At 52.5% G+C, this 14992-nt stretch overlaps 1 protein-coding gene across 1 annotated transcript; it reads right to left on the minus strand.

Moving 5' to 3' along the window:
- Positions 1 to 1585: 1585 nt before the first annotated feature.
- Positions 1586 to 3661, minus strand: Sppl2c (signal peptide peptidase like 2C). Its single transcript, XM_052197594.1, has one exon. It carries the CDS (start codon positions 3659 to 3661, stop codon positions 1586 to 1588), a length of 2076 nt encoding a protein of 691 aa, XP_052053554.1.
- Between the last annotated feature and the right edge of the window lie 11331 nt (positions 3662 to 14992).

The raw sequence follows: 14992 nt of genomic DNA on the forward strand, positions 1-14992 counted from the left end.
TCTTTCTTTCTTCCTTTCTTTTTTCTTTCTTTCTTTCCTTCCTTTCTTCCCTTCCTCCCTCCCTTCTTTCTTTTCTTTTTTCTTTCTTTCTTTTTTCTTTCTTTCTTTCTTTCTTTCTTTCTTTCTTTCTTTCTTTCTTTCTCTCTCTCTCTCTCTCTCTCTCTCTCTCTCTCTCTCTTCCTTCCTCCCTCCCTCCTTTCTTTCTTTCTTCCTTCCTTTCTTTCCTTCTTTCCTTCCCTCCTTCCTTCCTTCTTCCTTCCTCCATCCAGAAAATAGAAACCAAATGCCTACGACATGCCAGGCTCTGCCCTTGCCTTGGAAACATTCCTATGAGAGCAAGGAGGACAAAGTGGGTCCTCACCCCCACAAAGCCGAATTCTACTACAAAGGACAAGAAACCCAGAGTAATGGATCTATTGATGTAGACGAGGTCAGAGCACTTCTCGAAGGAGGGGACAGAAGCCGTAGCTCCTCATCCCTGCGCTGCACTGGTCATCGGACAGACACCTCTTTCAGACCTATCCACAATCCCTAGTATTGCTCACCCTGTGCTACGGAATTTGAGCAGGGAGAGCATTGATCTCTATTAAGCGCTATACTCTAAGTCGGTGTGGGGCTGAGATTTCCAGCTCCTTGAGACATGAGCCCCCACACCCCAACAGGGCCTCCTTCAGAAGGTGTTCCATTACCCTTCACTCTGGTTGCTCTGATCAAACTGCTTTTAAACATACCAGATAGTCTAAAACTCTGTAGAGTTCTAAGGAGGTCATCCTATCCATGCTCCTGCTTCTAGAGGACACAGCCTTATAAGGCACATTTTGCCGACAGCTCTTTCTAGTTCTGCAGAACCCTGATCATGACACAGAGCCAGTGGGGCCTGGCTACCTAATCCCATTGAAGCCCCACGTCTCTGTACTCCTGGCTTTAAGTTGTTGCCTGCCCTATCTCCCGCTTTTCTGGATGACAGGGCCCTCCTCCTGTGCCTACTACCTCAGGGGACACAGCAGGGGCATATTCAGAGTCTCAGGGACAGGGCCAAAGGCTGATGTCTGGGCCTTGAGCAGAGGGGTTCAGTAAGCTCGAGTGAGCTGAGGTTTGGAGGAAGTCTCATGATTTCGTGGGGCTGAGGTCTTTCTGGGATAGGAAAAGCACCCAGCTGGCAGGAACAGTGTGTACAAACAGAGAGGAAGAGGCTATGAAAGGATCAAGAAATTGGGGGGATGAATGAAGTGGGAGGGGTAGCTATGTGTCAAATTTTGCGACTATGGCTTTGGTCTGAGGAGCCAGGCAGGTAGGAAAGGACAAGGACCTCCCAGGGAACTCTGGAGGGGCAGATCTCGAGTGGACTTGTATGAGTCGTGTGACCTCCCTGATCCCGTTTCCTCTCTGCATAATTTGGAAGTGGCATCAACCACCCACAGGGACCTTCCCAGTTTTGCATAGACTTATTCTGTGCTACTGTTGTCTTACGATACTAACAAGCAGAGACTACAGAGGAAGATAGGGAGTTTCTCTTTTCCTGTTTGGCATTCCCGTGCAGTGTTCTGGAAGCCCTTTGCGAGGTGCAGGTCCTAGGGAACTCTGTTCATAGGGGAGCCTGGGCTGACAAACTCTTCGTCACCTTCAAGCCCTTTCTCCTGTGCAATCCCATCCAGGGCAGGCTGTTCTCATGGACCCGAGACCGGGTGTGGATGTGGCCCAACTCGGAGGGGTGTGGGATTGGTGGCATCAGTGGGATCAACATGGCTAGAGGCATCAGCTCCTCTAGGGCCATGGGGGAGCCAGAGGGTAGCTCATCGGAATCCAAGATGGCGTCACTCCAGCCCTCCGAACTCTCACTGTGGCCCCCTGGACTCGTGGCTTCGTCCTCAGATAGGGTGACCATCTGTGCCATGTCATCCCCAGGGCTGCTGTCTAAGTCCCCTGACTCTCCATCAATGGCCTCCTCAAACCCGCTGGTTGCATGGGAATCCTTCACGCCCTCCAGCCTCATCTTGGAACCCACAGCAGAGGCAATGCAGGGCTGTGCCACAGGCTCAGCAGGGATCTTGGCTCTGCCCTGGCCGGTCCAGAAGAGGGTGAGCTCCTGGCGGTAGGCGGCCACAGCGAGGCTGGTAAGCAGAGTGCTGGATACTAGGTAGAGCAGAGCAGGCTGTCCCATCTGCATGAGGACCATGGCGACAAAGGTGAGCAGCAGGCCCACAGCATAGGCCGCTGTACAGGCCGTGTAGTAGACCTGGCGAGATTGGATTTGCACATCAAAGCGGTGGCAGTAGGCCACTAGGAAGCCAGGGACAACAATGTCACCAAAGCCAAGGATGGAGAAGGGCCGGTCGCACAACGTGAAGGCTGAGAAACTCAGCCGAGGTACTTTGAGCACCATAGGTAACCTCTCGTGGCTTGAAGAATCTGCCGGCCCCGACGCCACTTCCACCATAATGCTCTCGCCAGTCTTGGTGAACAGGGGTGTGATAAAGACGAAAAAGACATCAAAGGTCAGCAGGGCCAGCAGGAAGGAAGTGCAGTTCTTGAGAGTGGGCAGCCGCACCCGCCTTAGGACAAAGAGGCAGTAGGCCACACCCAAAGTATCCTGCAGGAGCCATGCCCAACGGTCCTCATTGCGGTAGATGACCCAGAGGATGGTCACCAGGGCACACAGGCCTGCCAGCAGCAGTAATGACAACTTTACAGAAGCCCGGTGTCCAGGCAGGACCCACTGGTATTGCCCCAGGGGCAGGTAGTGTACTATGGGTGCCAGGCAGCTGTAGAGGCCGGTACTGGCACCCAGGCCAAAGATCCCAATCATGATGTAGACAAAGCAGTCGTAGAAAAAGTACAGCAGGATCATGATGGAGCAGGACATGGTGACCACGGCGCCCGTCATGGCTGGCGTGAAATCCACAGGTGCATCTTCGTAGTCTTCCTCTTCCCAGGCCCTTTGGGACCTCTCAGCTGCCCCTGTCTGTGGCTGATTGTGACCGCCATGCCCCCCTCCTCTTCGGGCCTGGCGCCTCTGCAGCCTCTCTGCCTCCATCAAACCAGCCCAGTAGCCACCTGCGGCAACAGTGCCCACCGCCAAGATGAAGATGATCGCCATGTTAGAGTCAATAATGGGCTCCAGGGGAGCGTACATGGCTACGCGGACATCGGTGTCACCGTAAGTGTGGCCGAGGATATCCAACATGTCAGTATAGCGGAGCACAGCCACTGGGATGGTGAGGGCGGGCCGGGGCTTGCTGGGGTCCCGGGTCTTTGAGATGGTGTCTGAACACTGTTGATTGCTGGCCCGACTCACAATGAGCAACCCATGGGCACCTTGGTCTTGAGCCAGCCAGCCCTTGGCATAGAAGCTACAGTTGCCACGTGTGACCATGGTAGTAGTCTGCTGCAGGGGTCGCTGTCTAGGGGAACTGTCTTGGGCCTGGCGGAAAGACTCTTCATCCGGACACCACGGTGTCTTGGTGTCATCATGCAGGGGCAGAAGTGGGGCACGGTGCGGGTCCCGGGGGAGGGTGACGTAGTCAGAGCTGTACAGGACACAGTAGTCCTTGCTCCAGTTCTTTGACACGACGCGGACCACGCCGTATTCTCCCCGGGCCTCGGGGCTGAGGAGGAGGAGGAGGAGTGAGCCCACGGGGAGGAGGGAACCCAGGCATGCCATCCTCCTCAGCCACCTACTGTGTCCTCCCAAGGAGGCAGCCGCCCACAGCTCTATTACCCTCTCAGGGGGAGGGTGTGGCTCTTTGTCACAGAGCAGCTTGGCCACTTGTCCTGGAAACCAGAGCCACACCTACCTTGTCATAAAGTGAGGTAGAGCAAGCTCCTCTCAGATCGTGTTCTCAACCCTGGCTCCAGTAGGGAGCTCAGCTGAGATCTTATCCCTGCCCAGGCCTCAGTAGGGCGAGCCCAGGTGAGATGGAGTGTGTGTGTGGACTGGGCTAGCCCAGGTAAGATGGAGTGTGTGTGTGGGCTGGACTAGCCCAGGTGAGATGGAGTGTGTGTGTGGGCTGGACTAGCCCAGGTGAGATGGAGTGTGTGTGTGGGCTGGACTAGCCCAGGTAAGATGGAGTGTGTGTGTGGGCTGGACTAGCCCAGGTGAGATGGAGTGTGTGTGTGGGCTGGACTAGCCCAGGTGAGATGGAGTGTGTGTGTGGGCTGGACTAGCCCAGGTGAGATGGAGTGTGTGTGTGGGCTGGAGACACCAGGCAGGACTCTGGAAACAGCTTTGTGTCTTGTATCCTGGAAAACCTAGGCAGTGCTGTTCACCTCTCCTTTTGGATTGGTCTTTTCCTTCCTTCCTTCCTTCCTTCCTTCCTTCCTTCCTTCCTTCCTTCCTTCCTTCCTTCCTTCCTTCCTTAAAGATTTATTTATTGTATGGATGTGAGTACACTGTCACTGTCCGACACACCAGAGGAGGGCATCAAATCCCATTACAGATGGTTATCAGACACCATATGGGTGCTGGGATTTGAACTCAGTGCTCTTAACCACTGAGCCATCTCTCCAGCCCTGGTTTCTGGTTTCTTTCTTTGTTTATTTTTGTTTGTTTGTTCGTTTCATGTGTGTGTGTATGTGTGTGTGTGTGTGTGTTTCAGCTAGTTTTTTGCCAGCTTGACAGTGTTATCTGGGAAAAGGAAGCTATATTGAGAAAATACCTCTAACAGATTGCCTATAGATAAGACTGTGGGTCATTTTTGTCTTCTTCCTCTTCTCTTCTCTTCTCTCCTCTCCTCTCCTCTCCTCTCCTCTCCTCTCCTCTCCTCTCCTCTCCTCCCCTCCCCTCCCCTCCCCTCCCCTCTCCTCTCCCCTTCCCCTCCCCTCCCCCTCCCCCTCCCCCTCCTCTCTCCTCTCCCCTCCCCCTCCCCTCTTCTCTCCCCTTCCCCTCCCCCCCTCTCCCCTCCCCTCCCCTCTCCTCTTCCCTCCCCCTCCCCTCTTCTCTCCCCTTCCCCTCCCCTCCCCCTCCCCTCTCCCCTCCCCTCCGCTTCCGTCCCCTCTTCTCTTCTTTCCTCTCCTTTCCCTCCCTCTCCCCTCCTCTCCTTTCCCTCCCTCCTCTTTCTTTCTTTCTTTCTTTCTTTCTTTCTTTCTTTCTTTCTTTCTTTCTTTCTTTCTTTCTTTCTTTCTTTCTTTCTTTCTCTCTTTCTGCAACAGGATGTTGGCCTTCCTGCTGGCATGGGAAGGTGTCCTAGGACTCAGAAGTCCAGGACCCACACAGCCCTAAAGAGGGAAGGCATCCCAATGGAAGGACCTTCTGAGACACTAGGGCCCAGGAACCACACAGCTCTGAGAGGAAGCCTCCTCAGCAGAGGCGGTGCAGCTCCCAGGGGAGAGTCTCCCCAGCTGAGCTGAGGAGCGCAGGGGCCTCAGCCTGGTTCCCTCTCTCCCCTTCTCTTCATTGTGTCCTGGTTTCTGTGAGAGAGCCACCATACAGCAAATCTCCTAAAAGATTGATGGGGGAGTCTGGGTGTGGAGGGAGGAGTCCAGGAGACTCTGCTGGCTCCTCTGCTCCTGGGAGGGAGTGGACTGCAGGGACCCAGGGACCGGAGCAGACACAAGGCCTTTATATAGGGCTTCTCAGGGGGTGGAGCTTTCTAGGGCAAAGATATCCACAATGAGGATTAGCAGGATTTTAAATTCTGAGTTTAGGAGATATCAGGGATTGGTGAGTTTTCTGCTAAGCTCTTTTTTTCCATCTAAAATTAGCATAATCTGGGGAGGGGCTGGAGGTAACTTTTGTGACTGCTAGGGAGGTCTGGGGGTTGGGCCTGGCGGCTGAAGTTCCCCAGGTGAGGGCCTGGACACTTTCCTGCCTTGGGGGTTTACAAAGTTTACTAAGTATAAACAGTTTAGACGTTTATAAAGGGAGTTCCCTGCTGCTTGGGTGGCATGGGCAGCCAACCCAGAGTCTCACTATGTAGCCCTGGCTGTCCTGGAACCCACTCTGTAGACCAGGCTGGCTTTGAACTCTCAGAGATCTGCCTGCCTCTGCTCCCGAGTGCTGGGATTTTCTTAAGGAGTCATTGGGGGGGGGGGCAGCCCATTGTGGGTGGTGCTACCTCTGAGATGGCAGTCATGGGTTCTATAAAAAAGCAGGCCGAGCAAGTCCATAAGTAGCACCGCTCCATAGCCTCTCCTGCCCCATTGTTGAATTTCTGCTTTGGTTTGCCCTGATGATGTAACCTATAAGTCTTTCCTCCCTAAGTTGTTTTGGGTCGTGTGTTTTAGCATAGGAATGGGAACCAAGCCAGGGCAGTGTGTATACCATATGTGCACAAACGTGTGTAGATGCATATGTCTATGCATGTTCAGAGGAGGCCTGAGGAGGGCCCTGGGTACATCTTTCTCATCATCCTATCTCCTTCCACCTTATTCCCTTGAGACAGGGGCTTGGAGCTAGGCTGGCAGTTAGCAAGCCCCAGTGATCCCATCTTTCCCTACCATGGAGCTGAGATGATAGATGTGTGTGTGGCCACACCCTATTTCTAAAGATCTGGGTGCTGGGAACCTAAACTTAGGTCCTCATGGTTTCCCAGCAAGCACTCTCAGCCACTGAGTTCTCTCCCCAGCCCCTGGCCTTGTGTCATTAGCTGCAGAGCAACGAGGATGTCACACCTCTAGTCTCCAGAGGGCTGAGCTCCAAGAGGAACACATACTGAGGGCAGGGTGTCTTTCTGGACTCACTGCAATGCTACAATGCCCGCCCAGCTGGAGGCTACACACTGTCCTTTTAAATCAATCCCGCTACCCAGAGCTCACCTTGGAGATTCTTGCCTACTCTGTCCCTTCCTTACAACACAGGACAAGGACAGGACAGAGATGGGCACAACGTCTGAAGAGATGGGGACAAAGTGAAGACAGTGGAGTAGTTACCTGGGACGCTCACTGAGACTAGAAAGATATGAGACCTTCCACGATAAGCCTTCCGCTTGTCATGGGCATCTTTGTTATAGTGACTTAGCCTTACCTGATACCTCCATATCAGGAGTACAATAGGCTCAACGCAGTCCAAGTAGACCAGTCTACAAAGTTCGCATACTAGTTAAACCATTGGAGTTTGATGTCTTATAAACCTTTTGAGGTGAACTCTAGGCTGGTCTCCCTGCTTATGTTCTGAGGTTGAGCTGGGAGCTAAATTTAAAATCAAGAAGTGACTCTAGGTCCTGGCTGGGCAGATTTCCATCTAAGCCCTGGTGTCCTCTCACTAGACACCTAATTATCCTACCAGTCTTCCTCAGGCCACCCACGAAGGAAGGAACACATTGATGAATGTGGTCATCAGGACAACTGGCATGTGCAGGAGGTACCCTGAGGCTCCTGGGACCAGAATGGAGGCTCTGGGGAGTGGCTAGTGGGCTCCTATGTTTCCTCACTTCTTCTGCTGGTTGGGAGCCATTCTCTAGTGCCACACAGCTGGCACTCATATGCCTTTCCCATGCCATCCTGTGACACCTCTCTGCTGGAGATAAGGTCTACCGTCAGTCACCAGCACAGCCTCTTGGTACAGCAGCAGGGGCTGCTTCAGGATGAGGCCCTTCTGGGAACTGGTCCAGGCCTCCAGGGCTTGTAGAGGAGGTGAGGGCACACCAGGGAATCTGGGCATGGGTTTATGCCCCAACTCTGTGCCCTGGGTGAGCACTGAGCACAGCCCTTCAGCCCCTCCCCCTCTCCTTTCTTTGTTCTGGGGATTGAACCTAGGACCTTGTTCGTGTTAAACAATCACCCCATCAGTGAGCCATATCTCTGACCCTGCTGATTTGCCCTCTGCCCCAAGTTTCCTAGCAGTATAAGCTATGCCACTTGCTGCTTGACCATGCCATCTAGGCACCCCATTCCTGGGGTGGGGACAGCCCCCTCTCAGCATGCTATCTGCACAATGCAGGGTTTCCTTACTGCACCGCACTTAGCATTGTGCCTGTCTTGTATGTTCTACTCCTGAAGACACATGAGGCCCGTGAAGGCAGGGACCATGTCTGGCTGTCCTAGTTAGTAATCTAAGATTCTTGAATAGAAAGCAATGTTTAAAATGTGTGTGATGGGCGAGTGAGTGACTGGATTCGCAGTCACAGGATTGATGTGCAGAACAGTTAGAGCTTTTGCAAGGTCCCACTTGACATTAGGAACCAGATTCATGGGCTCCTAAGCATCACAGCCTCTGGTTGACCCACAACCACATGGTCTCTGTTATCACTGCACATAGCATCCTTTGTCACTGCACATAGCATGTCACCGCTGCACACTGCATTTGTCACCACTGCACATAACATCTGTCACCACTGCACATAGCATGTCACCACTGCACACTGCATTTGTCACCACTGCATATTGCATTTGTCACCACTGCACATAGCATCCGTCCCAAGTGCACATAGCATTCTTTATCACTGTACCTAGTATTCGTTATCATTGTGCATATCTTCTATTACCACTGCACATAGCATCCTTTGTCACTGCACATAGCATCCTTTGTCACTGCACATAGCATGTCACCACTGCACACTGCATTTGTCACCACTGCACATAGCATCTGTCACCACTGCACATAGCATCTGTCACCACTGTGATAACATCTTTTATCACTACACATATTTTCTATCATCACTGCACATAGCATCTGTCACCACTGCACATAGCATCTGTCACCACTGCACATAACATCTTTTATCACTACACATATTTCTATCATCACTGTACATAGCATCTGTTACTATTGCACATAGTGTCCACTTAAGGACTGTGGAGGTGGTGATGCTGTGGACTGGGTGGGAGATGGACTCATTGACAAAGCCAATTGAAATGTGAAATTCTTAAAAGATATCTGTACCTTCCCTGAATGGTGATGTGAATCCCATGATATGAACAACAGAAGTGGGGCCAGCAAGTTGGCTCAGCAGGCGGGAGTGCCTGGTGCCAACCAAGCCTGTACCCTGAATTCAACTCAGGGTCCACACAGTGGAAGTGAAGGAACCAGCTCTTGAAACTTGTCCTGTGACCCCCACGCATGCCCCACGGCACAGGTGTGCCTCCCCCTAGTACACAGATAAAGTGTAATTTTAAAAAGAAACCTCTGGAAATGGAGCCAGGTGCAGTGACACATACCTACTACTAGGGAGGCAGAGGCAGGAGGATGGTGAGTTTGAGGCCAACTTGGGCTTCAAAGCAAGACTGCCTCAACAACAACTCCACCCATCTTACACACACACACACACACACACACACACACACACACACACACACACACCAGTACTACCCCCACCAACAGCAACAATAAAAACAACCAGAAACCCATTCCCTCATAATTCTGGAAGGCATATAAGTAGCCTATAGGCTGAAGGTTTGTGTCCCCTCTTCATCTGTGCACTGAGGCCTAGCCCACAATGAAGGTAAGACCAGATCATGGGATAGGAGGAGCCTTCTCTCCAGGTTCTTAGAACCCGTTGAAGAGACACAGGGGCAATGATCTCTCCATGGGCCTTGTGACAACACTGGGGCAGGGACCCTTTATAGTAAATGGAGAGCCATCTCCAGGACCCAAATCAGTGGGCACCTTCTTGGGCATTGCATTCTGCAAAACCAGGAGGAATCAATGCTTGTTTCCTTAGCATCTTGTCTGTCGTGCTTACTGTACCAGCCTGAGCGTTGGGGAGTCTAGGTGGCCTCTTTGCTTAACCTCTTCCCAGGCGGTGGCCAGCCAGCCTTGGGGCCACCCTGGCTTATAGCGAGCCACCCCACTCTGCAGCTATTGTGACTTGGCATTCTCCCTGTCTGAGTCTGTGTCACCATGGCTTACGGCCCACTCATTCCTAATCTGATTACCCTGCAAAGGCCTAGTTTACGTCTCGTCAATGAGGACAGATGAAAGGTGTGCCCGGCACCCAGTACAGAGCCTTTGAAGTGGAGGTCATTTTTAAAGAACCTTGTAAAGTGGTTATCGGGCCACATTTAGATTCTGACTTTGTCTTGTCCCTAATTATTTATGTTTGTCTTGCCAACACCCTAATTGACAGCTTAGTTTTTGGTGACTCATTTATAACTGTGTCTTTCAAAGCATCCAACCGAATTATCATCAAAACCATTTCCCCTTGTTTGTGCACTTCTGATTTATCCATTGACATAACATTTAATTGCATTACAAACAGTAATCACAATGACTGGTGAACTGTCAGAAGCGTATTAGGAGCCAGCACAACTGACTGGCAACTTGCCACAAGCTGGGGAACTGTGCAGGCCTCAGAGAGCCGGCCACCACTGGCTTGGCCCCTTCTGAGGAATCTTTATTTCAGAGAGGTACGGGGTGGGGGAGGCTTGGTGTGTATAACCGTTAGTGGGGCACGTGGCAATGTCACCACGGAGTGCACCCCTCTAGAGCAGTGGTTCTCACCGTTCCTAATGCTGTGACTCTTTAATACAGCTCCTCATGCTAGGGAAATCCCCAACCACAACATTATGTGTTGCTACTTTGTACCTGTAACTTTGCTACTGTTATGAATCGTAATGTAAATATCTGGTATGAAGAATGACTGATATGCACCCCTCGAAGGGCTCACAGGCTGAGAACCACTGCTCTAGCACCAAGCCCTTAGTTACTGACACTAAGACAGCCAGGCTATTATCCTTACTAAAGCCCTGCTCCTCACAGGGAGTTGTTTTGCTTTATTTAGAAACCAAGACCAGCACATTCACAGAGCCAACTATTACTAAAAAGCAAATAGCTGGAGCTGGAAAGATGGCTCAATGGTTTAAGAACACTGGACCGCTCTTCCAGAGGCCCTGAGTTCAATTCCCAGCACCCACATGGTGGCTCACAACCATCTGTAATGGGATCTGATGCCCTCTTCTGGTGTGTCTGAAGACAGCCACACTGTACTCATATACATAAAATCAATAAATAAATCTTTAAAAAGAACAGCTCAGTTGGTAGAGCACCTGCCTGGCGTGTGTGAAAGTCTGGGTTCGATCCCCAAGACTGCATAAACACAGATGTGGCTCTGCATGTCTGTAACCCTAGCACTCAGGAGGTAGAGGCAGGAGAACAGAAGTTTAGTTATCCTTGACTTCATAGCAAGCTTAAGGCCAGCTGGGTTACATGAGATCTTGTATTAAAACTCATCAATTAACCACAAACTTGGTCACACATGAAGATGCAAACAAACTAGAGGCTTCTGCACAGCTGCGGAGAGTGCACGGTGATGTGGCCACGTGGGAAGCAGTGTGACAGCTTTAAGTCAGACTGAGGGTTGCTCCTGGAGCTACTATCCTCCTGGGGACCTACCCACAAGAACTGAAGTCAGACTTCCCAGAGGAGGATGATGATAGGAGAAAGAGGAGGAGGGAGGTGGAGGAGGAGGATGAGTAGGAGTAGGAGGGGAGAGAGAGTGGGAAGGCAGAGGGAAAAGAGGAGGAGAGGAAGAGGGGGAGGGGAGGGGAGGGGCGGGGAGAGGATATGGGGTTTCCATTCAGGATGATGAAACATTCTGGAAACTGTTGTGCATGTATTTTATTGACATGTAATAATTAACCATATTTGTAGGCTGTGATATTAACACCTGTGCATTTTAAAATTTTACTTGTAAGGACATGAGTTTTTATGTCCATGTGCATTTTTTTTTAACCATAATGAAAAGGAAAACCAAGAAACCAGGACATCATCCCAGTCTGCTGCAGTAGCACTGTCCCCAGAATGAGTTTCACTTTGGTCATCAGGGCTCTGTTGGCCATGGGCACCCCAATGAGGTTGAGAATGTGTGAACACCATATTGCTGGCTCCAACCCCCTCTACATCGGATCCTCAGGCTAGGGGTACCCTGGCTCACAGAATTCTCTGAACCCTTCACTCCATGTGCCTGGGGTATCCAGTTTGCTGGGGGTTTGGGAGACCGATTCAGTCCTTGCTGCCCCAGAGGCCCAGCCCACCTGCCCTGGAACTGTCATCCTGCGGAGACTTGATACTTTTGTTGTGCGTTTACTAGAGCAGCTGGGGCTCTGGGCTTCCACTACTCTTCAGGCTATAACTTCAGAATCTTCTCCATGACCTCCAGCCACACTTCTGTGCCAGCAGTGTCACCTGATCTCAGCGCAACCCTCAGCTAAGATCTGGGCTCTCAAGGGCTCTCCAGGTAGCTTGGGACAAAGCATCTGTTTCCGTTGGGACCTGGGTCCTAGGTGGCATCTGCAATATTTATCTTTATCCAATCAAGGTAGTGAGGACTGCAGGTGAGGACAGTGGGTCTCAGCCTAGGGCAGGGACTCTGGAAGGTGGGGAAGGGACTGGGTGCCCTAGACCCTCTCCTGGCCTGGCTCAATGGCCCAGCTGGAACAGATCTGGGTCTAGATGCTACTTGTGTCTTCCCCACCACCCTAGGAAGGAAGGTCAAAGAAGGACCCCCCCCATGCTGTCTACCCTTGCTGGGGGGTATCTGTGGTATTCTTCAGCCTCCCTGGGTCTCTGAAAGACCCTGCTCCTGCCCTGTGCTTTTGTCCAACGGGCAATGATGCTGGGTGTCAGGGGCTTTGTCCATGACCCCATAGAGAGACAGGAGGAGTGGCCTGCAGTCTGGAACTCATGACTTCCCTGAATGCTGGGGCCTTGGCAAAATTCATATGGTTCGGGTCTTCCTCTATCCTGAGCTACAGGATTTGCGAGGTTGGCGTGTTAGCAGGAGAGTGGGAAACCACGCCAAAATGTGAAGCTGAATCAGGCTGGGACCCTGGGAGGTGGGTAGTCTGAGGCCCATGTTCTGCAGACTGTTCAGTCAGCTCATCTCTAAATACTGCTTGTCTACTTCCCAGTGGAAGCTGAACAATGTCCCCAAAGGAGAGGACAGACGGCCACCTTGTCGTGGGCTCCTGGAGCACTTGGTGGAACTCTGGAGCATGTGAGGCTGCCTGGGTTCTCACTCAGCCACGCCTCTGCCGAGTGCCCTCAGGAAGACCTTGTCCTCTCCAGGATGCACTTTCCTCGTGTGTTAAATGGGAGAATGGCACCTGCTTCACAGGGTTGAACGCAGAGCAGTTTGACCCCCTATGTGAGGCCCGGTGCCCAGGCACGGTAAGGACTGGCTTACGGTTGGCGCAGAGGCTCCCTGGCCACATCAGACCCAGTGTGGTCAGCAGGTGAGTTTAAAGTCCTCGGGGAGCTGGGTGGGATGAACCTGAGGCCCTGGAATCCTTTGCAAGGGCTGAGTGGATCCTGGGTGGAGACCACAAGGCTGACACAGTGGCTTCTGGTGACCGGGGTGCACAGTTTGAAATGAAGCATCATTTTGAGGAGGGGGATGAGGGGAGGGTTAGGGAAGGGACAAAGACACCGAGCATGCAGCTCCAACTATCACTTCTCCACAGCTGACCAGGCAGCTGGACACGGGGTGAGCCACCCGGACACAGTCGAGATCAGCCTGAGACCCTGTGCCAGCCTCATCTCCCCTTTGCTCCGGTGCTGCTCTGTGGGTCTTGGCCTTCCAAGCCAAGGCTGGAGGACTCTGGGAAGGGAAGGCCTCCAGATGTTCAGCCAGCCTTCTGTCCCCAGCCTCTGCTCCCTCTACTACAAAGTGATCTGGTCGTCCAGCTGAGTTAAGGGTTAGATAACATGCTAGAATAGATTTGGTGGATGGTATAGCAGCCCTCAGGAGTCTCTTAAGGTGCGTGTGACTCTCTGGAATCTAGACCTTTCTCTCTCCCTCGCTCAGATGATTTTCCCTGCTCTGTTTATGTCTTAGCAAATGCCTCATCTGCATAGAGGCTTGGTGGACCCCAGAGCCCTGGGGCAGGTTGAAAGGCAGAGCGGAGAGCCATCTCCGCGTGGCTATTCGATATTTGGTCAATGTAGGTCCCTGCAGTCACCTGGGGAGGGGCTCTCTCCCCCCACCCATAAACGCCTAAGTTGATGTAGAAGCCACCAGTTCATTTCTCTCCTGGTGTTCTCTGTGCCTCCTCAACCCCACCGCTACTTAAGGGCACACTCCTGCTTGAAGAATTGGCAGGGAAGGGCGCTCCATGGACCCTTCAAGAACGCCTCTCAGTCATCAACTCTGCTGGCTCAGTGGGAGCTGTGGGGCTTGCAGGCCACAGCCATCTCAGTCTTCTCTTGGCATCTCTTGCCACACACGCTTGTATGCAACAGTGTGCACATTCATACGCATGTGCAAGGTGGCTGTCCTCCCTGGTCAGACACCCAGAGGCATGGCCCGGCTGGCACTGGGACCCTCATGGGAGTTCTACCCATCTCCTCTGTGACAGCTGTCTGATGACCCTGTGGCCCCACAGATGTGGCAAATGCAGGGACACTATGTCCCTTGGGAGCGGCTCAAATTCAGTGAATGAGGGAGGGGCAAAGTTGGTAGACAAGTATCCCAACTCAGTTCCCTCGTCCTGTGTTTCAGGCTCCTCAGCAGGCCGGAAGTCCCAGCTGCCCGCCATGTGCTGTGTACCATCTGCCTTTCCCCTTCTCCCCTTCCTTGGCCTTACCCCTCCAGTCCTGCCTTGAGGTTACCCTGGCCACCATGTCTCCATGTGTGCATCCTGATAGATGTTAGCTCCATAGCCTGCTCAGCCTCCCTGACTGCTACCTAGTTCTCCTCCACAGAACTGGGCCCCGCTTCTGCCTGGTCCCATTACCACAGATCTTCTCTCCAGGACTCACTTCCTTGCCAAGAGCTGCTACTTGACCAGCATCCTTGGTCACACCCATACCTTCACGTCTGGAGTTCATGCCCCGCCTCTGGTCCTCAGGCTCATCCTGAATGAGATGCACCAGCCTTCCCACCACACAGTGGCCCCTACCGGCTACTTCTGAGAGGCTGCTCTCTGGCTCGCCCCCAGCCCCAGCAGAGCGCACATCTTCACAAAGGTAGTTGAAAAGATAAATATTTATATCACTCACCCCCCCCTCAGTCCTGCTGCGGCTCCTCAGCCCTCCCACCCAATCAGGACTGGGCCACTCCAAGGCTGGGAGCAAGGGCTTTGTCAGTTGTCACCAGGAGCCACCTGTCAGTGTTCAGGG

This window comes from Apodemus sylvaticus, chromosome 10 (assembly GCF_947179515.1).
Source record: "Apodemus sylvaticus chromosome 10, mApoSyl1.1, whole genome shotgun sequence".
Classification (NCBI taxonomy): Eukaryota; Metazoa; Chordata; class Mammalia; order Rodentia; family Muridae; genus Apodemus; species Apodemus sylvaticus.

Excerpts from the sequence above, each read along its gene's own strand:
- Sppl2c (XM_052197594.1), bottom strand. The coding sequence starts at position 3,661 with ATGGCATGCCTGGGTTCCCTCCTCCCCGTGGGCTCACTCCTCCTCCTC.